Source organism: Bolinopsis microptera, chromosome 8, assembly GCF_026151205.1.
Source record: "Bolinopsis microptera isolate Bmic1 chromosome 8, MBARI_Bmic_1.0, whole genome shotgun sequence".
Lineage (NCBI taxonomy): Eukaryota > Metazoa > Ctenophora > Tentaculata > Lobata > Bolinopsidae > Bolinopsis > Bolinopsis microptera.
The window spans coordinates 8,572,492-8,597,924 of NC_087079.1; the positions used below are offsets into that span (position 1 = coordinate 8,572,492).

The 25,433-nt window shown below is 38.6% G+C and overlaps 2 protein-coding genes across 3 annotated transcripts in view; one reads left to right on the plus strand and one right to left on the minus strand.

Moving 5' to 3' along the window:
- The window catches only part of LOC134819560 (transketolase-like), a 41,868-nt gene extending 30,157 nt beyond the window's left edge, over nucleotides 1-11,711 (plus strand). For both annotated transcript variants that reach the window (XM_063829562.1, XM_063829561.1), the window contains exons 2-13: nucleotides 4,198-4,300; nucleotides 4,482-4,599; nucleotides 4,850-5,061; nucleotides 5,668-5,859; nucleotides 6,000-6,154; nucleotides 6,314-6,469; nucleotides 6,632-6,758; nucleotides 8,891-9,142; nucleotides 9,278-9,443; nucleotides 9,882-9,978; nucleotides 10,346-10,465; nucleotides 11,261-11,711. In XM_063829562.1, the coding sequence (XP_063685632.1) occupies nucleotides 4,200-4,300; nucleotides 4,482-4,599; nucleotides 4,850-5,061; nucleotides 5,668-5,859; nucleotides 6,000-6,154; nucleotides 6,314-6,469; nucleotides 6,632-6,758; nucleotides 8,891-9,142; nucleotides 9,278-9,443; nucleotides 9,882-9,978; nucleotides 10,346-10,465; nucleotides 11,261-11,433 (1,869 nt within the window). In that variant the 5' untranslated portion in view covers nucleotides 4,198-4,199 and the 3' untranslated portion in view covers nucleotides 11,434-11,711. The remainder of the gene's footprint in view (nucleotides 1-4,197; nucleotides 4,301-4,481; nucleotides 4,600-4,849; nucleotides 5,062-5,667; nucleotides 5,860-5,999; nucleotides 6,155-6,313; nucleotides 6,470-6,631; nucleotides 6,759-8,890; nucleotides 9,143-9,277; nucleotides 9,444-9,881; nucleotides 9,979-10,345; nucleotides 10,466-11,260) is intronic.
- Nucleotides 11,712-13,385: 1,674 nt separating this feature from the next.
- Nucleotides 13,386-21,726, minus strand: LOC134819570 (DNA-binding protein SMUBP-2-like). Its single transcript, XM_063829574.1, has 21 exons — nucleotides 21,618-21,726; nucleotides 21,325-21,387; nucleotides 20,975-21,106; nucleotides 20,680-20,791; nucleotides 20,384-20,480; nucleotides 19,905-20,025; nucleotides 19,396-19,560; nucleotides 19,105-19,274; nucleotides 18,510-18,650; nucleotides 17,923-18,011; nucleotides 17,588-17,676; nucleotides 16,502-16,588; nucleotides 16,254-16,379; nucleotides 15,827-15,963; nucleotides 15,557-15,647; nucleotides 15,251-15,430; nucleotides 14,882-15,055; nucleotides 14,544-14,621; nucleotides 14,300-14,446; nucleotides 13,969-14,144; nucleotides 13,386-13,846 (listed from the first exon to the last, which is right to left on the minus strand). The coding sequence occupies exons 1-21, from the start codon at nucleotides 21,718-21,720 to the stop codon at nucleotides 13,520-13,522; spliced, it is 2,805 nt and encodes a 934-aa protein (XP_063685644.1). The 5' UTR covers nucleotides 21,721-21,726; the 3' UTR covers nucleotides 13,386-13,519.
- Between the last annotated feature and the right edge of the window lie 3,707 nt (nucleotides 21,727-25,433).

Sequence of the window (25,433 nt, forward strand, 5' to 3'; positions counted from 1 at the left end):
AGTATTCATTCAGTATTCATTCAGTATTCATTCAGTATTCATTCAGTATTCAGTATTCATTCAGTATTCATTCAGTATTCAGTATTCATTCAGTATTCAGTATTGTGTAAGATAAGGTGACGGATTTCATCTTATCCTACTCAAGAAAATATTCCGCTCACAAAATACCAGGAAACAGAACACGGAACATTAATCGATGAACTGCTGCCAGATACCGAGCAAATATTTACGGGTATGATTTCTACAATATTGTACTAAAATACTATGCTGATATATATATATATATTAGTTTTATTTGGTTCTTAAATTAAGCAAATATCTGTCAAGTACAAACACAGCTGTTGCCGTAACTTCACTTTAAAATGACGGTACAATCAATTGGTACTAAACTGTACACTCTAGTTAAATTTAGCTAGCACATAAGTCACTATATCCCTTTATCAGTACATTGTACTGCAGAGGTCGCCTTGAACCAGATATTAATAATGTCGATAGACAACTGATGTAATTGTACGTGAACGTGTATACTATTCATTTAACGACTTCTGCTGTGTGATGAATGTATTTAATTGATACATTTGTATCGCATAATGTAGGGTTAGATAATTGCTTGATGGGTTAAACTAGGCTAAAATGTGTAAAATAATAATATAACCACATTGGAGAACGACTCCGACTGGGATTCGAACTTGTAACCTCTGGCTAAAATGTGGCAGATTAGTCAACTGTGCTAAAGCTAAATGTGCCCCAATTTTAGGGGTAAACGGAGCTCGAAAAAATCCTCTTACACTACTTGGCTGCTTGAAGATTGGAATGTGCTGACTGCTGCACGTGTGCAAATCAATTTGAGATCAAGCCATATGTTTAAATTAAACCACCTTTAGTAACACGGCCAGCCAGTAAGGTTTCCTGGGGAGTTAAATAGCGTAACACTTGTTCTCGCTAACGGCTGGTGTGTGGTGGTGGTGTCATCGTTTGTCGTACTCAAAACGTTTCGCGGTTGCAAATGCCGGCCCATCGAGGAAAATCTTTTTACTTTGTATTTTAACCATTATAAAGTGTGATTAGTCGGATATGGTACTGAGTTCAAACAGTCCCCGAAACGAAAAAGCAAACATTTGATTTTTGTTTCGGCGACTGAATCGTTGATGGGCCGGCAAATATTTGTTGTCGAGTAGTGTTGAATACTCATATTAACATGATTATTGATTTAATTTAGGAATTGTATATAAATATCTTTGACCAAGTTTAATTGTTAATGAGAATGCACCCCAGCACTGGGCGCGCGCGGCGGCTTTTATGTTAGCGGCTACAAGCTTGAAGCTAGGCAGCTGCAGAAAAAATGCCGCGCGCGTTCAGCGTGGGGCTTTTCGTTTTTGATTTTACAAATGACAAAGCAACTTTTAATGATTATTAATGGAATTATTATTAGAGGTGAGAAAATAAAATATGCAAGAAAAAAAATCATCTTTCTTCTCTAACATTCATCCCTCCAAAGTGCTTTAAAGTTTTAAGCTGGTTTTGCCAAAAGTTCTCCCTTTGTTTACATATACTTAGTCTATCCTGGGCACATTGCTCAAAATTCCCAACGTCAACTTGCTCTATAATCGAAACATTAATGTCCTTACTTAAAGTACTGGTAAACAACTTAGTGGTGGTACGGTCAAGATTGTGCAAAATCTCATTATCTATAAAATGGCAGGAAAGTTCACAAGTCCTTCTTTGGGTTTTAATGTGGGATTTATGGTTCCTAAATCTAACCTTTAAAGGGTCTGAAGTACATCTTATATAACTTAACTTGCAAATATTATCATTAACTATGTACACAACATTTTTAGTATCACAGTCCAATCGTCCTTTGATACTGAATACTTGGTTGGTGTGGAAACTGCCGATTGTGGTTGATGGTTTCAGGAAGTTTTTGCAGAGATCACATTTCTTAGCACAAGGGAAGCAACCTCCAGAATCAGAATCCTCAGCTGTGTCTGGAGAGGCGTGGCCTGGATCTTCTACAGCCGGCTCTTCAACAGGAGGGAGTTTGCTATGAATAAGAATTTCATGAAGTGTTTTTGTCCCTCTAAAAGAGGTGAAAATACCATCAGGGTCAATCACCTTGCAAAGCTCGAGATCTAGACGTAGGATGTGCTTGTGGGAGTTAAGTATCCGTCTTATGTTAGGGAGACCTGGGTTGAAATCTGTTACAAGGGGAATGAGGGGGGGGGGTGAGTCTCCCTTTGCTACTGTCATCCTCCTTATGTCTCTGTTGTTGATAGTAGGAGAGCCTGCTCTTGGTTTCCACTTTATCAAAGGCCTGGTTAATTAAGCTATTGCTATAACCTCTTGCCACAAGATAGCTTGTGTATTGTGCTCGTGCTTGTATGTATTCATCATGCTCAGAAGTAAGTTTAAAGATTCTAAGTGCAGTGCTATATGGTATGTTTTTTATGGTATGTGTAGGATGGCAAGAGGTGGGAACTAGGAAGGCATGGTCATCACATGGCTTACTGTAAGGTTTGGTATGTAGTTGGCCTGCTTTCATGTATATAAAAGTGTCTAAGAATTCATGCAGTGCCCTCTAATGAAGCCTTCAACGTGAATTTTATGCCTGGCATTCTAGAATTGAGCCATAAGTGGAATTCCTCGAGCATTTCCTGTCCATGGGTCCAAGGGACATACACATCATCGCGGTACCTGGCCCATAGGAGAGGGGGGTGGCTCCAAGTCCCTTCCCTATATATATATATATCATTATTCAATAATTTAGTGGCTTTTAGTATAGTATTATGTTTACTGTATACTACAATGTAGATGAACTGGATAGAAGAGGTCCCTGGGAACCCTACCGCTTAGGGTAGGGTTAGATATCGCCCTCCAGATTCATAGCGTTCTGTGCTTCCGCTTAAGATACTCCCTAGACTAGGTGACACTGGGATGCTACGCACAAGACAGAAGATTTAACCACTAGGATGCCTAGCCTCAGCCTCTTATCTTTACCGCGGGCCCCATGGTTACACTATTTTCAAAAATGTATATTTAGAGAGGCCAGATTAAATTTCGAACCTCATCGAATTAAAGTTTAATTTCTTTTTAAGACGTCCTGATAAGATATAAAACTTTTAATCAACTTTTAGTCAACTGCTGATAAACATGGATCACTTGTAACTTCACAAGAAGTTAATCTCAACAAATAAAAGAGTGGATTATAAATTTAATTTCGAGCCTTTAAAAGTTTAAAATAAAATGCTGCCCTTGATTACAACCACATGCCACTTCTCTCGAACATTCTCATAAATACCAATTGCACCAGTTTTTAAAACTTTTATTATCTGGTAAGGAAAATTGATTCACGGTGTGAGGCAAAATTTGTTCAGAAATCTAATTACCAAACTAAGAAAAAACAAACTGCAATCACACGTTCATTACCATGGACGTGTTACAAATAATCTTGGCCACTTTGTCAAGGAAATTCCCGATATTACTCCTGAAAATAACCTTTGATTTGCTGATGGTGGCCGTTTTGCTGTCCATAAAAATGGTTATTCCTGTTAATTATAAATGATAAATTTTAACAGTGGACGCAACAGTTTAAAATTGTGACCAAAATTTAGAACAGTTCTTTTCTACTGATGAGCATCTGTGTTATGGAAATTTCGTGTGCCACTTTGAAGTTTTTGGCTGTTTGGGATTTCAACATTGTACCATAACATTTGCTTAATCTAAGTTACGATCGTTCTATTTGAATATTAAATCTCAGATGTTACTTATTAGATGAAATAACTCAGTTGTAGTGTAATGATAAGAACATGGCTCTAACACATGTTTTCAAGATTACACTCTTTGTATATAATACACAAGTATTCATATGTGTGATATCAGCTCTGCATCATTGTACAGGACAAATATAGTTTTGTTGCCTTGTGTCATATTATAGCAAAAGTGAGTTACATCAGGTTACACACTACCCATCCACTACTGGGTGTCAGTTTGATGATAGGTAGCACAATTAGCACTTATATGTACTTGGTGGAAATTCATAGCATATCCTCAATTTTACAATACATGGTCTATACATCAGTTTTTTGTCTTATTGTTTTTCGGCTATGATACTGTCTATTATTTTATTTAATTCAGCAATTTGTTTCACTGTTGTATTCTCTAATCATTTACTAATCTAGCTGCTAAGTTAAGGATAGTCAGTGATGTCTCACAAGCCAAGCCACGAACTTGTTCACTTCCTTGAGGATAAAGCCAATGAAATCAGGATCCTGTCCATTGAATGTACCAATGCCAGCAAATCAGGGTAATTATATTAATTAATTTACGAAAGTTAATCATAATCTTGTCTGCTCTTTAAATTTACATGTTGAATACTTTAGATTTTGGTTTCTTTTCAATTAATACAAGTATTTATATTGAGACGATGACTATTGTTAATATTGTAGTTATGCTAAGTATGACGAAATTACATAATTAATTTTCAGACATCCCACGTCTTGTATGTCCGCTGCAGAGATCCTATCTGTGCTGTTCTTCAACGAAATGAGATATTCAAACGACTATCCTAGACACCCCTCCAGTGACCGTTTCATTCTATCCAAGGTAGGTACTTCAAGGTTGAAATTAATTTATTTTTCCAAGTCTGTAAACATTTTCTAATGAAATTCTGAATCGTACATTACACACCTTGATTAGACTACATTTGAGCATAGAGTTTTTTCTCCGGTCTCGGTCATCTAGAGTGCTTTGATGAAAAATATGGATAAGGATCCGGAATCTGGATCCTTGGCAGTTAAAAGTGACCAGGATCAGGACACACCCATATTAAACTCTGATAATTTCTAACCTTCAGGGTCACGCTGCTCCAGGATTGTATTCAGCTTGGTGTGCTGCTGGTTTGTTTGACAAAGACAAGCTGATGACTTTGAGGAAGATTGACAGTGACCTGGAGGGTCACCCCACACCTAGGCTGAACTTCATTGACGCCGCTACTGGGTCGCTAGGTCAGGGTCTTAGTGTAGGTGCAGGAATGGCTTACGTTGGAAAATACATCGAGCACGCCAGGTAAGTTTTGGGTAGATTTGAGAGTTTTCGAGCTAATGTTTATGCAAAATTATGGCCGGAATCACCTAAGCACAATATGTCTGTTATAGTTTGCGCTTATGAAAAGTAAATTTCTGAATATTCTGTGCATTGCAGTTTGCACTGTACTTCGCCGTTCGTAAACTTTAGGCCATAGGGTTATATTGAAAAGTGCCATCTATGAACTATTTTAGGTGAGAATTCTTTACGTAAATAAGAACTTTAAATTATTTAGTAAACCTACACAGTACACATCTCTAAATCTGTATTGCTGATAGATGGCACTATTCAATTACCCGGATGATCGATCGACCGATGATATCACATTTGGGTTTTACATCTTCTGAGATCATGTTATATTAAAATGCTAATGGACTGGTCACATTATGTATCTATGTAAGCAAGTAGACTACTCCTGTTAGTTGGTTTACGTGTAGCTATTTAGAAACCGCTACATGATGCTAACGTAATTTGCGGACGGTCCCTTATCCGTCCACTATATCCTGTATTATATAGTCCAATACCTAATCGCACTCGTCATCCACTCACTACATGATGCTCCATTTACATATCTTCTTAATGTTTCAGCTACCGAACATACTGTCTTATTGGAGATGGTGAATCTGCTGAGGGTAGCATCTGGGAGGCGCTCTCTTTCGCTTCTCACTACAAGCTGGATAACTTGGTGGCTATATTCGATATTAACCGTCTGGGACAGAGCGAGGAAGCTCCGTTACAGCACAATATGGACACTTACAGGAAACGAGTGGAGGCGTTCGGGTATGTTTAGCCAACTGCTTTACCACGTTTAGATTAGCTTATATATTTATACCGCTTTATAATATATTTGATAACGTCTTTAATAAAGTTACCACACAGAATGTACCGCTCTTATCACATGATCAACGTGCCTTGTCCAGGTTCCACACCATGGTGGTTGACGGCCACTCTGTGGAGGAAATCCTGAAGGCGCTGGCAGAAGCCCAGTCTGTGAAGAACAAGCCTTCAGCTCTGATCTGTAAGACTTTCAAGGGACAGGGCTCATCAGATGTGGCAGACAAACTGGACTTCCACGGTTAGTTCATTGTTAAGTATTCATTCCAATTGATTCTTGCTTGCATTTTGTGTTTTTCGCTTTTTGCTCGACAAAAACATTCATCAGAATTCATTTCAATAGTGTGCACGGGCATTATTTCTTACTTGAGTTTAATTTTTTCTGACTAAACATTTGCAGGGAAAGCACTGAATAACCTGTCAGAGAAGATATTTGGTGAAATAAAGGCGCGCATGCACGGTGCAGCTGAACAACCTCGACCTAAGATAAAAGATGACGCTCCTGAACTTGTGCAGAAACCGATTGCTTTCAAGACACCCCTTGAATACAAACTAGGTAAAGTTTGGAGAATGGTCACACGTCTGTTTGGTATCTACTACTCATTTGAGTTTGAAGAACCTCAAATATTAAGAATTGAATTGATATCTTCAAGTAAAGAATATAGAATTTACTTTTACAAAAAAAAAGAGTAAAAAATTTAACGACATATTATTGCAGGAGCATCGATAGCATCGAGAGTTGCATACGGTGACGCTCTAGTGAAATTGGGTGAGGCTTGTGACAGAATAGTGGTGTTGGATGCTGATACAAAGAATTCTACTTTTGCTCTGAAATTCAAGAATGTGTAAGTTTTTGATACGGTTGTTTCCAGAAGTACAGTCTACAGTAGGAACCGACCAGATTGGGGTTTTGGCTGCCGGACCGGATTCAGCCGGATTTGGATCTCAAATCCGGCAAGCCGGATTTTGCCGGACCGGAACCGGTGGTTTCAGAGTGAAATAAAAGGCAGCCGGATTTTGCCGGTTTTTGCCGGATGTTGCTGGAAAATTTCCTTCCTTTCCACGCCTAATCTTCATCGAGCACTTCTTGCAGCTTGCATAAGGGATCCCATTTTCTTCTGAGTAGAACAACCAGACGGACGATGTTTTAGATTTACTACTACTCGACTCGACTTAGGGCGGCTTCAACGTCCGAACAGATATAGTTTTTTTTACAAATCTTCCTATCTACTACTAGACATTGCTTAAACAAGCAGTACGTAGCAGACACAATGTAACACGAGTAGACACGAGTCACGACACTAGACGAGTAATAATCAGAAATGATATCTAATTGGCATATGCTGCCAGACCCCTGATTGAGCGCGTTTGTGCGAATTCCCTTTTTTTCATGCAAGTCTGAGTATCATTGGGTCACGTGACTTACAACCAGAGGTGCTTAATAAGGTTGTTCGTAAGCAGGCACTGTCTAGTACAGTACTAATCACCGTCTGGCGTCTAGAGCTGAGTCACATGATTGCAGTAATGAGCTAATTAAGTAGCTACCCAGACCCTGAACACGTGACCTTCATATTTCGTTTTCATAATCAGAAGATTAAATACTGCCAATTTTGCGATTATAGCCGGGGGCTAGCCCAGGGAGGTGGCCCAAAATATTTTCCGGTTTTTTCTAAGTCCGCACCTACCCCTCGATACACTATTCTGTATTCTGGACTCAAGGTTTCCCCCGGTAATGCGATCTCGGAAGGCAGGCCTCCCCTTTGCAACACGAGCTCGGAAGCGGGAGCTCTCGATACAGGAGGTACGTCTCGAGAACGACTCGGACCGAAAACTTTTAAGTTAAAATTTTTCGAAGTTTTTCTGAAAACCACTTTTTTCCACGATTCAGGCTACCTTGTTCATTATTAGCCGAAAATATTTTTTCGGTTTTTCGAAGTACCCACCTACCCCTCGATACACAATTCTGGACTCGAGGTTTCCCCTGGTAATGTGATCACGGAAGGCAGGCCTCCCCTTTGCAACACGAGCTCGGAAGCGGGAGCTCTCGATACAGGAGCTGTACGTCTCGAGAACGACTCGGACCGAAAACTTTTAAGTAAAAATTTTTCGAAGTTTTTCTGAAAACCACTTTTTTCCACGATTCAGGCTACCCTGTTCATTATTAGCCGAAAATATTTTTTCGGTTTTTCGAAGTCCGCACCTACCCATCGATACACAATTCTGGACTCGAGGTTTCCCCCGGTAATGTGATCTTGGAAGGCAGGCCTCCCCTTTGCAACACGAGCTCGGAAGCGGGAGCTCTCGATACAGGAGCTGTACGTCTCGAGAACGACTCGGACCGAAAACTTTTAAGTAAAAATTTTTCGAAGTTTTTCTGAAAACCACTTTTTTCCACGATTCAGGCTACCCTGTTCATTATTAGCCGAAAATATTTTTTCGGTTTTTCGAAGTCCGCACCTACCCATCGATACACAATTCTGGACTCGAGGTTTCCCCCGGTAATGTGATCTTGGAAGGCAGGCCTCCCCTTTGCAACACGAGCTCGGAAGCGGGAGCTCTCGATACAGGAGGTACGTCTCGAGAACGACTCGGACCGAAAAACTTCTAAGTCAAAATTTTTTTAAAGTTTTTCTGAAAACCACTTTTTTTTCCACGATTCAGGCTACCCTGTTCATTATTAGCCGAAAATAATTTTTTGATTTTTTTTCGGTAAAAAAAACTGAAATCCGGCAAAAATCCGGCAAATTTTTTTCCAGCCGGAGCCGGAACCGGAACCGGATTTTGAAGCCGGATATCCGGCCGGAACCGGATTCAGCCGGATTTCCGGTCGGTTCCTAGTCTACAGAACTTTAATTTTATTCATAACAAGTCAGTTTGCTATTTATCAATCAAACGATCCTCAACTCACCGATTATCATATTCCCAAACAATCTCGTTCTTTAAAAACCACATGATCTTACAGCTCATCAATCCTCAGGTTCCCAGACAGATTTATCGAGTGTTTCATCGCAGAACAGAACATGGTTGGAGTCTCCCTGGGCTGTGGAGCTCGTAACAGGACCATCCCCTTCTGCTCCACCTTCGCTACCTTCTTCACCCGGGCCATGGACCAGATCAGGATGGCTGCTGTGTCCCAGTCTCAGCTCAACATGGCTGGATCTCATTGCGGTGTGAGCATTGGAGAGGATGGTCCCAGTCAGATGGCTCTCGAGGATATTGCTGCGTTCAGGTTCCTGTCACTTCATAACATGTTTTGTGTGTTTTCCTCCGCAGTTATTTTTGTAATCATTTTATAACAGTTAAACTTATTTTAAAAACGTTTTACGCCCAACTGAACTATAAAAACTAACATTATTATCCTCAGAGCTATCCCTAACCTGGTTTACTTCTACCCATCTGACGCAGTGTCAGCTTGCCGAGCTGTGGAGCTCGCTGCTAACTACAAGTACATGACCTTTATCAGGACATCTCGCCCTGCCACAACTGTTATCTACGCTAACGATGAGGTGTTCGAGATTGGTAAAGCTAAGGTGAGAGGGTCTTTGTGAGGCTTGTTAGACTGTAATTTTAGTACAATGGTGGAGTAATTTGTTAAGGGAGCCACAATTTTAAAGAATTCGGTCAATAATATTGTGGCATTTCATGCTCTGTATGAGATACACTCGCTGCAGAGAAATGGAAAAACTTTATCGCCAGTTGTTAAAGTTTCTACTTCTAAGAGTTCTCAAAAGTTGAAAATTGCAGCTTTGTCTAAAACGACTTTCTTTGTGTCAGTTCAATTGTTATCAACTAAAAGTTCTGTCTGTATAACCCATGTCAACACCCAACACCCTGCTTTGTTTTGTCAAACAAAGCACAGTTTACTACACATTCCACCTGCTGCCAGGCAGCCTTGCCTTTTTTCCTTTGTAGTCCGAAAGTTCTGCTTGTAGTTTAACACCAACACCCTTAAACACCTTTTTGTTCAGATTGTTAAAACGTCAGCGGAGGATAAGGTACTGGTTATTGGTGCTGGTATTACGTTAGACTCGGCTATGAAGGCCCACAGCTCCTTACTAGAGAAAGGTTAATAGTTGCTCCTTTATCATGAGCGGACTGCAGTTGTACTGATACATGTCTTATTGTCTGTGTAAATGGGGTGGGTGTAATTTTACCACCGCATATTGTCTATACAACACAGTGATAAATTACTGTCCAGAATATTATCATTATCACGGAACAAAATGCGAGAATATCCCACATTCGCATTTCGCATGTATGTAGGTACTAAATCTCATTCAACTTTACATATATCTAACCTGCACAGTGCACACAAACTAAACCTCTTGGGCAGTATAGCATTACAAAGTAATTTCATTACACTCTAATCTATCACCGATCACGTGACTTACTTATTATATCACGTGACGTGTTAATCACGTGGTTACCCCAGGAACCAGTGTGAGGGTGATGGACCCCTTCACGATAAAACCTCTTGACAAGGAGGCGGTACTGAAACACGCTAAGGAATGCGGTGGTCGTGTTATTACTGTGGAGGATCACTACGCTGAGGGTAACTAAATTAATTTTACTAAATTAATTTTACTAAATGTTAGCCAATGCAATTCAGCGATTAGGAAGTATTAACGCTACACTAATATCAGTAATCATGCCACTAGTTTACCAAGCCCAGTCTTTGCTACTTTTGACCAAAATCAGCTGCAATATGGAGTCAGATTGCACAATTTGATGAATTGAAGAGTAAATGTTGGTACATACCCTGCATAATATGTAGGGTAAGTACCAACATAGAACATATCTGTGATATCTCATTCTCTTGGTCAGAAAATGCGTTCTCTAGTCTCTTCAGCCTCGACTTTGGTCGCGTCAAATTGAATATTATGTCAGACAAACCTGCTTACTGTTAAATTTAGTGGCGCCTAATAGCCCATATAAGTATCTATCATATTGCCTTACGGTGTGAAAATAAACATTGCAACGTTTGGATGAATATGTAATGACCAATAGAGAAAAGTGATTTGGCACATATCTAAACCATGAACAAGTTTTGGGATAATTGTCATTTTGAGATATTTTTGTTTTTTCGCGGGAAACTTCATCTCTACTAGATCAATGATTAGAATAACACCTGGTCACCAACTCAGAATGTGTACAACATTATGTTGCCACCTTGTGGGTCCCTGCATTTGGCCCTAATTGAGTAATTGGTTTGGCAAATTTCAATGAGTTCTAGATTTAAGTTAACCAACCTTACAAGTTGCAGCAATAAATCTCTCAAAAGTGTTATTTTTAAAGCATACACAGTGCCATAGTAAGTGCCATAATCTGACTGCTTCCCTTAACTCAGGTGGTATTGGGGAGGCTGTAGCTGGAGTACTCTCCAACGCAGACTTCATCACAAAACACAAGATCCTAGCCGTACGTGAAATTCCTAGATCTGGACCTTCCGCTGTACTTCTGGACATGTTCGGTATCTCCGCCAACAAAGTTGTTGACGCAGTATTGGATATGGTTGAATAGAGACTGCCTTTCTTTTAGTTTCAAGTCATGTTTAGTTTTAGATTGTTTTTACTCATGACGGTTTTCCACTTTTCGGAAAGTTTAGTACTCTAGTTTTATAGATGTTTCTTTCATTTAAATTTCTGATAGTTTTATAGAGTTATAACTTTATAAAAGTTTTGACGATTTCAAATTTTCATCCTCACTAATTTATTAACGACATAATATGGTCTTTTTGCTTAACTTATGATGTTCATTTTAATATTGCCACATTTGCTAACATTGCTCTAGCTGCTAAATTGTGTTTATATTTGTTTAACTCCCTGCATAGTGTACCTACATTGCACCAGATGAATAAAGAAAAACACTGAATTGCATTGTTTGTGAAAGTCAAGCTAAAATAACAAGGATGCTCTATTGCTCCCCGGACTAGCCACAATATCCTCCACAGCTTCTCTAACATGGTCATTTTAGCATAATATATATATATAGTTACAATTTACATTCGAAATAACTTAGTAATGGTGGTTAGTAAGCTATCGATGTGTTTAACAGTCTTCTAATAGTCTTAACAAATGGCGCTCCGAACTAAATAAACATTGGAGATAACTTCAGTAACATTGTTTAAATCAATTATAGCGACAACATGAATGTTTTAAGGTATTCCAGGCCAATCAAATTCTAGAATGTTCCTTTGCTGTTTATAAACACTCGAAAAATCTCAATTGCAGGGTGCAAAATTGAGCCACGACCATTTTGTTTACATAATTTTTCTTAACATCTGAATAAGTAATTCTCTAAAAGTGAAAACGAGGGAATACAGAATGTGCTAGATGATGAGCCTGAGAGGTTTGCATGATTAAACCGCCAAATTTTAAAATGAGTCACAGCGGCGATCGCCAAACGCTTAAAGACTGGGCAACACGCACGTTCGTTCTGCGCACAGGTTGCTTGGAAAATGTTGCATGCATTTGCAATTTCGGAAGTTTGATCTGGTGGATTCGTGTAGTGTTTTTGAGTCTCATGATTTGATAGTTCTTTTATTCAAATTTCTGATTGTTTCTGAATAGACTCAGTGATGACAGATTCTAATGGAAATAAATAGCTGAATAACGTATCGACATTTCTACGTCATACTCATATTCTCAAATTATTTGTTATATAGTAGTGTTGAAAGTATTAAAAAAGTTTGATCGTGCAACGATTTAATTGCACGCGACACGATCGACGATAATATCGCGGTAAATGACGATAATCGTCTTATCGTCTCGTTATCAGACGATAAACGTCATGTCACACGATACTCGTAAATATGATGTTTAACTAATGATAATCGCTTTTAATATAGTTAGAGCTACTCGATTCAGGAATCCGGATTATTGGAAACATGGGACAAAACTCTAAATTGGGACATGCGTTTATTTGCCCTATCCTATTATAAGTCATGAATTGTCGAATGTCGATCATAATTGTATAAGATAATAAAGTTATAAGCTGGGCCTAGGAGCTATAGAAATTCGCACAAAATGACAGGTTCATCGAATGAAAGAGAATGAATGTTCTCCTGAAAGTGCCCGGATGAACCAAAAACGGTCGGAAAATGTATGTGTTGAACGTAGGACCACTCCAGCCAAGTTTGGGAATCACTATAACTACATGTCTAGAACCAATATGAGGGTGTCTCAAATTTTGTCCCACAAAATATAGTCACACAAAATGACCAATTTTGTACAATTCTGAGCACTTTCAGGAGAACGTTAATTTTCGTTAATTTTCCGAACCTGCAGGGTCATTTTGTGCAATTTCTGATTGTTGCATTCTTTGCTGTTTGACTTCGTTGAGAGTTAAAATTACATTTCATTTCAACTTATTATTGATAATTTGATTTTTTTAAACCCTCGGACTGTTTTGGTAACAATGACGTCAAATAAAAATACACTTGTACCGTCCGAACAAACAGAAACTCATTACATACTTCACCAACAATTTACAAATACATCATGGTTAACTAACCCGAAGCTTGTTATCTTACAAAATTATGTTCTCTCATGCTAAAATAATTTTGCTGCATGATTTGACCCAAAAATAAAAACGCATAGCTTTTTAATCATTTCTTGGCCTTAGTCCTTTCTTTTTGTTTGTCTTTCAATGCCTGTTTCAGTCTAGTTTTATTTTTGGCCTGCTGGCGCACACTGACACGTGCGTCTGGCAATTGCGCGTCTCGTCGTGCAGCCGCCCCACATCCATGCACCTCCGGCATCTGATGCTCGGAACAGTGGCAGGAGGCGCAGAATCTACAGGGTGAGATGTAGGAGATACAAGGGTTCTGGCAGCCAGTAATAGGGCATGCTAGCCGGGATGAGACTGCATCGTCCAGTACACTGAAGTCATCATCTGTACTGGGCTGAGGTTGTTTGGGAGTGTCCTTCTTTTTCTGAAGAGAGTACTTGTCATCAAATGGTACTGCTCAGAATTTCTGTTTAAAGATCATCACATCAAAATAAAATGATTGAATTTGAAGATGATTGAGAAAAGCCTCATCATAAAGTATCTCACCTTTTTACCACTAGCTGCGGATTTATTACGTTTCTGATTCTGACTTGGGGTTGGGGTGGTAAAGGTCTTGGGTTTACAGCGTACCAGGTGCAGTTCAATGTTAGCTTTGGGAACTCTCGCACCACATTGTTTACATACCACCAGACTAGACAGTGGTGTTGGTATGTTGGGATCATCTGAAAAATAATTTAGATTAAAATTATTTTGACCACACTTACAAAAACAAGACTTGATAATAGTGTCTGTTATCATGTAACGAGTCACCACTTTTCTGATTCTCAAAATTGGTAATGAAATTCCTAAGATTTAGAAAAAAAAACCCTAAACATACCATTATGAGTTACAGGGGGAGGGATAACTGCAGTATTGTCACTACTTGGAGAACAGACCTCTGAGGTAATTCCTTCGCTTTGCACTAACTCTTCCTCTTTTTCAGTGTCTTGACTAGTCTTATATACACATAAGATTCGTTCATTACCTAGTGTGAAAAAAGAATAGTAAATTTCCGATGATTGTGATCGTACTAAACTACAAAATTCTGGTTCAATCAAAATTTAGATATCTGAAATATGTACCTGATCCAGTAGACGTTGAGAATAATCCTAGCTCTTCGCACAAAACGTGGATTATCCTTCGCTGGTAGGAGTTAAGTCCTGAGTGATTTATTGGAATGATTAAATTCAACTTTAGTTTGTTTCGGAAATGAGGGTTTTAGGAATACATTTTACCACTTCGAAATTTTGATTGATGGAATGTGCGTCCTTCAAATCACCGGAATTAAGTCACTTTTGTGAGCCAAGGTTGTACGTCTTTAGGTGGGCGTAACGATTTATTTAGATAAGTTAAATAAGGCAGACTTTAGATTCCAATATTTAAATTATCTAAATGAATCGCAAAAATTCTCTTATCTCACCCGGAAATGCCATACCCTCAGTTCTATCTGTTTCCTTGTAATCCTCGAGTTTTTTCGAGCTAGTTTGTTTAAAAGTTGTCTCTTGTTTCAATGTCCGAGTTGAAACTGCATTCTTGCTATCTGAGACTAGTTCTTCAGGATCAGAATCAGCTTGCGTGTGTACTATTTCCTCTTCTGGGGAGAAGAAGATAAAAACGGAACTTTATAAACGTCTTGAATATTCGAAGCATTACAGTAGTATAATTGAATACATTAATATATTAACTAGGAAATTACAGAATCATTTGACTGTGTTCCAATTAATACAAATTAAGAGTATTAGTCAGCTTTCTACTGACATATATAATCAAACGCGTTTACAAAACTTACCATCAACACCTTCCAACCCGTACTCAAACGCTGACTTAACAAGGCCGTGACGGGTAAAATACGCGACAAGGCGACCGAGAAATGCGTCTCTTTTTACAGTTAGACTGTCTCCAATGAGGCACACGTGTCTCCTAGCTCGGGTCACTGCCACGTTCATTCGCCGGGATTCACTCAAAAAACCTACGAACATGTTTTGGTTAATGCATTGACCAAACAACTTGCAAATTAAATCCTGTAATCTATTCGCATTTCCAACAGGTATCAGTAGATTATTGAAAAGATCACAAGTATCAACTATCAGCACACCTATTTCTCCGGTGTCGTTGCTTCTCACCATAGTAATAACTATGGCTTCCTTTTCTCTGCCTTGAAATCCGTCAACTGAGCAAACTTCGACCTGCGTGTTATAGATAGTAGAGACCTTAGTTTAAGTTTGAATTGATTGACAGTTTAGCAATTGTTCTGAATTAATCGAGTTGTTAACCTTTATTTCTGTTCAATACAAATAAAATAAATACAATGATACCAAAAATGTGTAAATCCAAGAAACTAAATATTTTTCGATTACGACCTCACCTCTTTAAACCGGCCCATCATCTCAGCCCGGATAAACTCTATCTGTAAGTTATACGGTGTAATAACAGCCATGTCTGCCTCCTTTACTCCTGCCTCCTTCAGACTCGTCAGATACTCCACCACCAACTTAGCTTCTCCTGGTTCACAGATATCATGGTGATTTGATGTTTACATAGAGAAGTCACGTGACTCTTGATAAATTAACGTATCAACTGCCACAATTAAATCCTTTAATGCCAAATCTACCGACAATATAATCCTCTAAATCTATTATAATCTACTAATAAGAAAATATAGAGATGAAGATAAACCCTTGCAGGCACCACCCGTATTTACACTCAGAATTGAGTTGGATTATTTTCCAATACGAGACCGGGAACAGGTTCTATAGAAAAAAAAACAAAACAAAAAAGAAGATAATTTAAACCTTTGTTTCCACGTGAAACGCCCACCAGGGTTTCAAACAGGCCTGATCCAGCAGTATCCACAAAACAAAGAGGATGTGTAGTTATCTCCGTACTTTCTACTTCTTTCAACCCACTTAAAACGTGACCTGACCAATAGTTCTCATTGTAACTGTTGATAAGGGAGACTTATCTGTGGAGAGAGAATCGAGTTCACCGTTGTAATTTTAATAAGAAATTTTATTAAATCCCCCGTCCCCAAAAAACTAACTTGAAACTGAGGAATGTGCAGTTAATTTCCCCGCGTACATCTCTTCGCTGCTCCATCTCATTATCAGCTCGTTCATCCGGTACTGTTCTGCCGGTACAGGGTTACAGTGTAAAACAATGAGTCTATAGGACGATAATTTTGCTTTCGTGACAACACAAGCAAGAGCTCAGTGTAGCCTGCCCACAGTTTAGGACTCTAAATATTGCACAGTGTTTAGTATACCACTGTAAGGAAGGGTCTTAGGGTGATATTAACTACTGCATACTGCATACTAATATAACCTACAGCCATACCTACATGATTTATAATACAGACTAGAGCTTATTATGACATGGAGACATAGATATGACTTATGTCACGTCTTAGTATTGTTATCTAGACTTGTAATGTAAATTCCAAACAAAACATATCATAAGGAGACAGGAACAGCATTACCCTGATTACAAGATGAGGAAAACAAAAGTATGGTATTTCTCAGGGGCGTATGGTATTTCTTAGGGCGTGGGCACACAAAACAAATTCCAAAATGAAAAGAATAGAATTAAAATCTTGGTACAGTTATTAGCTGATAAATATCTTATGGTTGTACACTTGATCGCTGTTCACTCGTTCACTCTTGCTTTTTTTGATTCTCGAAATGGCTCTATAGTCTATGAGTATATTATAGTTTTTCAGAGCGTGTCCCAAATTTATTCGACAAAAAAGCTCTTCCTCTTATGTTTCCTGTATAATAATCAGTTTGCTGTCAGTAAGAGCAGATATCAATCTAAATTCTAAACCCAATAGTAAAAAAATCGGTCTAGGAATAAAAAAAAGCTTCTGCCAAATAATATCTTTATATCGCGACGAACATCATATCCGATCCACATTATTTTTTTCCGCAAATTAATATCCGAACTTAAGTCACGAGATTTCTGAGAAACGCATATCTTTACTTTGGAAGCGGCTTGAACGTGACTATCATTATAACGCGGTAAGTAACTATTCAATTTCACGTCAATGATCACGTGTTGTGTATAATTAAGCTTTTCCACGAAAAGTGCTTTTGAAATGAACATTAATAAAATATCATAGCGGAAATCTTACCGGTAAGTGAAGTGCAAACTTCATCTGGACATTTTATTGTGTTCAATATCCGCTCCATTAGCGTCTGGGAAAGTCCTTCTTTAGCTGCCCTGATTATATTATTAGTTATTAATAATCTCTTCATTATTACATTAACCAAAGAATTATAAGAGAACAATAAGATTATACTTGTTCCTCAATCTGAAATGAGGTCATGTCACTATGACAAAGTACTTACTCTAAGCTACCCTAGCTCATGTACCACTTGTGCGATGTAAAGTGTATATTATGTGTTTAGTGTTTGAGTAAAACAAAGTATACTGAATAAGGAATCAAGTTATAATTTCAAACTTTACTTGTCAGATTTGATGGTAGGTGGTAGCTGGAGATGGTCGCCAGCCAATATCACCTTCTTTGCGTTCAGGATACCCATCCAACAGGCTACCTAAAGTAGGATATTATGTACTTTAATGCACATTGTATACTGTATACACTACCTCATGATATCTTATTTATAATTCGAAAGTTTCTCTCTGTACGTATGTGCTACGACCGCCATCGTGCAAATTTGTTGAGAAATATTAAGTTGCATAGTAATATAATGCCACGTACAAATTAAGCTCATACAGGAATCATTACATTAATTCATAACATAACTTAAGATTCTACACTGGGTTATCTTGGGTCGACTGCGGCTGAATACCGTCATTACTGACTTGTCGATTTCATATCAAACGTCAGCTAACGCTGATCATAATTCATAGATACATCGTTTTCATGTCTACATGATCATTAACAGGTGATACCCGTACAATATTTGTTTGAAATATTAGATTATCGATAAGTTACAAAGCAACTCGGCGCACGCCTAATGGTAAGTTATAAATCTACAAGATCACCATAAAAATTACATAAAAACTAAATCATGTTACTAAGGTCTCACCTCCAAAGCCTGGCTAGCCTCGTCAATAACACACACAGAGAAATGGTTATCTGGCAGTTTGCCCAGAGGTCCGCGTTTGCCAGCCGAGGTGAGCGTACACAGCACTACTTGTGAGGATGTTAAAACTTGCTTTGTCGCTTTCTGCGGGGGGTATGATCACCTTGTTAGAGATAATATGTACATGACTCAGCAATTCGTGAATTAAGATGCCTGCCGGATAGGTTTTGTGTTGTAAAAGGATATCTAAATTAATTATATTCATATTGCTCCTGATATGTTTCAGTCACCACCGCCTGAGATATCGATGACTTGAGCTATTTATAGGCAACTTGTCAACATGCCAACCGACGATACGCCTCCATGTTCTGTTGACGCACGGTCGATACATATTACACATCGATAGAACAGTTGGCGCACCGTATGTGGTCCATGTGATCGTCTACCGTGCGTCAGCTACTCAGATGACCATTTTGCACCAACCGTGCGTAAACCGTGCGTCAATTGTTCATTTAATGTGTGTCGGGCGTGCGTCGACTTTGAATAAAGTGTCGGTTGGCATATTGCCAAGTTGCTAGTTTTGTAGACCGTAGCTTACAAGTTCTCTTTCCCTCAGCTCTTTTCTGAGTTCCCCAACATTTTTTCTGCTTTGGTAGTCTCCACTTTTGTTTCCTGACTTGTTCCCTCGAAAACCTCTGATAGCCTGGTCGATGTCTTTTCTGACATCTCCCAATATGTTATCTTCGTCGAGGTTTTTCAGCTTTGCATCTAGAATATACATTACATAAAACATTGCTGAAACATTGTTGAAACATTGTTGACTGAAGACCAACAATTTACGATCGAAAACTTTCGTCAACAAAAACTGAGCAATAAATCATAAACCTACCAAGAGTAAATTGTTGAAGGTTCACATTGACTCTAGCAGGGTGACCCAACCTAACAACAGTATTAGAAGCGGATAGTTTCTTCAGGAGGTTATCTACAGCAATGTTGGAGGGCGCGCACACCAGTACCTTCTCTCCACGTGCAACATGTTGTCGCACAACTTCAACTGAAATGAGAGTTTTAAACATTCAATTAACTGACTCTACTGGTGTAGTAACTTGAAAATGCTGCTGGCAGTAAAACTGAAATTAAAGTATGAATTTGATTTGATTCACGATGTCAATCCTTCGCATCTCGCCGGTTGGTTGCGAGAAGCTTATTGGAAGCTTATCGGATGCGCGGCGCGGCCCAGTGGCAGTAGTGCATCGCGCTACAAGAATTTGATTCATTTTGGATTTTTGTGCGCTTATTGGTAAAACTACTGGTCAAACGTTTAGCCAAAACTTAATCGATTTTAAATTTACTTAAAATAATTTACTTAAACCAGGCAATTTATTATTATATCTTTACCGATAGTTGTAGTTTTCCCGGTCCCGGGCGGGCCATGTATAACCGCCATATCAGGTCTCTCTAAAGTAAGTTTAACAGCTTGTTTCTGACCGCTGTTTAAATCGTCATTGCAGTACGTCACCTGTTGGAGAGACTAAAGTAGAAATTCAAAACTTTCTGCTAAATGAAAACGGATCGATTTCTTGAGTAGGTATGGCACGTGATTGGACTCCTTTGAGCCAACCATCCTGTGACTGAAACCAATCAATTACACATTTCTGTGACATTTCTTCAATACACACTGTATATTGTCAGACACTTTATAATTTATATCGCCATGCACGTTGTCGTTATATCGCCATGTGATCCATTATAGATAGTACACTGTATATCGTCATATAGAGTGTGATTAGATTACCGCCACGTTTTCAGAGAGTTCACGGAGTTGGCCATTCTATTGACATCTTTGCGAAGATTCGAAGATCGATAGAAACACTTACCGAGGCTTCGTTTGGATTTGTTGGTGCAGCTCTGATATCCTCCGATAGCAGTCTATCCACCAAGTCACTTTCATTCTTCTCAATTATTTTCAAAGTACTGAAATTGAAGCTTTCAAAATCAGATACTATGGCCAGATTACTCAGTGAGCGTTGAAGACTAAAGGAGTCAGTTGTAAAGGTGTAAGAATACACCCTTCCTTTTGAACGGGGTTATCTAATGAACTTTGAAGGATATTAAACAAAAACAATAAATTTAACTTGAAACTTAGTGCCATCCTTTACAATATAAAACTCACGACAAGTATCTAGAGTAAGTAACTGAGTTTGTGAGTTTCAGAAGACTAACTCGACTCATTTGCATCACATCATCTGAGAACTCTTCAAACGCCACACTTATGCTGTCTTTTCCTGTGACATTGTGTATTTATTGTTGAGTGTAAGAAAGCTTTTGGAATTCTGTCAGAACCAGAGCTCATGCTTGTATACTTCTTTTTATGGGAAAAACGTTTTAGAGTAATTTCAACAGCATTAGTTTGGAAGAAAATGTTAATCAGGGGCTAAGTATTTAGACAAATTGCCCCTCCTACATACCAACTTTACTGACGATACCCTCGCAGATAATAGTCAAGTCTTTGTGAGACAAGCCAGCTATATCTCCAGAAGAGAAGGAATGGTTTGGGAGATTTTCCCGAGTCAGTTTCAGGACTCTTCTTCCGTACAGACCTGAATTATGCTAAATGAGACGTCGCATATTAGGGAGAGGTAATTTCTATACAGTATGGAGAGGTAATTTCTATACAGCAGCTAATTTACTAATAGCTTTCTCTAAAATCAGCATAATCTTTCTGCACTCGTACGCGAATGGTCCTTTAAAGTCAAATGAACACAGCATTTAAAAGCGGACTGTACTTGAATTTTGGTTGCCATGGACCTATAAAGACCTGTTGCTATTGAAGCTGGGAATAGCTTCGTCACACATACACCCTCCTTTTCCAAGTCTTTTGCTGAGAGGATAAACAATTATTAGTTGTTATTGAGTCGTCAATTTAGTTGGTTCATTTTCAATCGTTCCATAATTTATTGAACATTTTGTTTCGACAAAACTTTCGGTTATTTCCGAAAAAGTGCCGAATTTGATCTGAATTCGTAATCCGTATGGAAATTTTCCGTACTCCAATGCTTGCAATCTAAGCAATTAAGAAAAAAAGGTCAAAACAAATGTAAGTTACTTTACCAGATTGGCCGTGGAGCAGGTCTCTAGATTGCTCAGTTTCCTCATCCTGCTCCAAACCAAGCAGCTCCCTCTGACTTTTAACAAACCGCTCCACTGTCAACATAGTACATTAGCTAATGGAGTGGTCTGAATTATGTTTTACGTTACTATTGGTAACTGGTAACAACTGGTTACTGGTTACTGGTTACTGGTTACTGGTTACTGGTTACTAGTTACTGGTTACTGGTTACTAACAATACAGGAAATTAATATGCTACAGACCTATTCAGTTCTTACAACTGGTATAATTGACAGTTTTGCTTAAGTGGGGTTAATTAAAGGAATGATTTCACCCTCTCTCCCGAACTCAGCCTTATATTTTATATTTAATCTAATGCCATCTTTAACTTAAAGCATCAGCTGCCAACCATGCTGCACCAGATTACAACAATTCAGGATTTCGGAGCCAATAAAGTTGAGGAACCAGCTTTACCGACAACAGGTTTTCAGACCGTTTATTTTCCTAATTTACCACCCACGCTGAACCTATTACTAAGGAATTTAGTGCGGTTTTAGTTTAACCATATTCGGGAGTGTGTGACATGTATCTAATTATATATCTAGATACTGGTGGCAAGGTGGACCATATTTTTCGGACACGCGCAGGGATTAGCCAACCAGCTTCTAGCGTTGGCCAACCAAAAATCAGAATAACTGTCACAGGTCAAGCGTTAGCCAATGAAAACCCAGTATTGCTATCACGTGTCAAAACACGTAATATCTGAAAGTGTTCAGATCCATTAATGACTAATATATTCGACAAGAAGTTCAAGGTAGTTTACCTGCAGCGAACAGGAAAGGATGGTATACACTACATATTAAAGGAAGTTTAAAGCGGAATTAACCGGATATTAAGCTGGTCTAGTCAGGTGCTTCCACTTCGTGTGACCCCGGCGAGGTATTGGCGCTGTTTCATTATTCTAAGGGGGTGTTCTTCTTCAGTATAAACTTGTTGGCAAGGTTTGCGTTTGAGCTCTGAGGTCACCTCATATGTTAAAGAAAGGGACACACATCAGTGTCTGACTGACAGTCTCCCTGATACGTGTAACTGGAAATACTGCAGCTGCATTCATAGTAGGCTAACAGAGGTTAAATCCTCATCCTTCTATCTTACTATATTACATATTCATATAGTACGTGGCCCAGATCTTGATTCTTGACCTTTTAGACCCCCGTACCGTAAGCCATTCAAAATGTAACTATTGTGTAATAATTACGCTAGCGTTAGAATCACCTCCCTGCAGCCCCCAAGGCTGGCTTCCGTAATATATGTACGATTATGATTCATTATTTCTGGAGGATTCCTGCAGAATCACAATGCTGTGACAGGATCTCGATTGACGTATACTGATGGTTATCTTATTATCATTACATAATCCACCCAACCATGATATCCTAACAAAGATAATGCATGACATCAGGTTAATATAGGTCATCATATTATCCTATTCTTGTCAAACAACCTTATCATTACACCATACCTGTATGTGCATCTGTAAGCCGTATATATCTACTCTCCTTTATTATTTGCGCTATTCGGTGCTGTAATCTGTATTAGTATTATAAATATTGGATGAAATCACGTATATTAATCATCAGTATTAGCTATTCTTGTCAAACCACCCTATCATTACTCCTTATACAGTAAAATCCTGATTTACCGCGCCCAATTAACCTAAGCTATTTAATTAACGCAAACCTTTATAACAATGAGCAGTTGTTGAGCATCAATCATCATGAACTTTACTACATGTTGTTATATTGAGTGACTCCGATTTCTTTTCAACTCTTTAATCTTTAACTTCATAGCACCCTATGCTTGGTATTTGATATAACCATAAGAAACCATCTAAACATGGTACTTAAGATCTTACCTACCCAATTTGGATAAGTTTTGGGTCTCAAAAATCAAAACTTTTGGCTCCATGATTTTGCGGAATATCCGCATTTGTACATACTCTTCTTTAGTATTTGCGTTAAACATTTTAATGTTACTCGTTTATTTTCTGATCCATGACTCAAGTGTCGAAGGCACAAAAGAGTCAAGGACAAGGGTTAGCGAACGAGGTTTTTTCCGTATGTGGTAGCTTGCGACCGTCGTACGTGCGTGGCGTATATACGTGCCCGCTCGCCAATATGTCGCCCACGTTTCTAACTAGACTGCACAAAGTATTTGTGAATTTAGTTAAAAAAGTCTAGCTGTTTTGTTCAACCGCTAAGTTCAGTAGAGTTTTCCAAAATTACTAGGTTACCACTTATTTTTCATTATCCACCAAGCAAGATTACAAGGGATTCCTGCCCTGTTAAAAGAAATTCCTTCCCTAGTGGAGTCTCTTAGTCTGCCGCCAACTCAGTGCAACGTAGAGGAAACTTTATTTAAATATATTTCGCCAGGATAGTTTAAATAGAATAATTTGCAAAAAAAGAGAAAAGACTTTGTTAATAGAACCTGCGGAGGTTGCATAGCGGTAATATAAAATAATCATTAAATCATTAAATATCATTCGAGATGATATAAATAGGACATTTACCGACCTTAATAACCGGGCTACAAACAAGTATTTTGGTAAAATAAACAAATATATGGGTCAATCGATGCCAGACTTAATGGTACGTTTTGATCATGCAAATTCGATTCAATCTAGATTATTCGACTGTTCCGACCCACCACTGGTTAAATAGCCACTGCGAGTGTCTTGCATCACCCGAGCCTAGTGCTCGCGTGTCCTAGTGCTCTCGTGTCCTAGTGCTCTCGTGTCCGGGTGTTCGTCCACAATCCACATATCTCAACCGGGAGTAGCCTCTCATTTACAGTACGAGTGTCATATGTTAGACATCAACGATTTTCTATCATTTTTTATTGATATTATCACGGTGACCCCATGGATACAGACTTTCTTTACCTCGATTGTAAATCTTAAAGTAAATATTTAGCTCTCAGTGTCTTTCAAGTCCATAGTTGCCATTGAATGAAGTCAACGTTGTAGAAGTTACATAACTACATAAGTGGTGAGGAAAAATATTACATTTACACAGCGCATTTATCTTCTACTTATTATATTAAATACAATTTACACGTTTTAATTCAATTAAGATTATTCGACTGTTATCTTCTAGCTTATTATATTAAACATAATTTCGACGCTTTAATTCAATCTAGATTATTCGACTGTTCCGACCCGGGCCTGGAGGTCATTCGTCTTGCATCACCACTGGTTAAATCACCACTGGTTAAATAGCCGCTGCGAGTGTCTTGCATCACCCGAGCTGACTCGAGTCCCTTTTGTCATTATATTCCACGTTCACAATACGCTCCCCACATTATAATCAAGTTTTCTATTGCAAGGTCGAAATCGACTTTTTAATTGTTTCTACTTTCTAACGGAGTAATACTTTTCAGCTGTTATCAGCTGCTTTTGATCCCATCGCCGAATCGCTGTCACTCCGCCATATCTGCCTGCTTATAAATTTTAAAGAATGGGGTCCCCAGGTTGTATGGAATATGATAAAATACGCCATCACGGATCGGGAAATTAAGCGGCCATCCATGAAAGAAAAGCGGCCGCATTTATTGTTTTTGGTATGAAACCGTCCTCCATAATCACTTATTTCTTGATTATGCAATATCCGTTACCATAGTCACATTGGGCTTGAATTAAGGTTTCAGTCTTAAGCGAATGGCAAACGAACCTTGGTTTTAGAATTTAGCAGAAACATGAGACTTGCTCGTATGTGATTCTAAGTAGTAACTGTAAGCAGTAAGCACTGCTGTGGGCA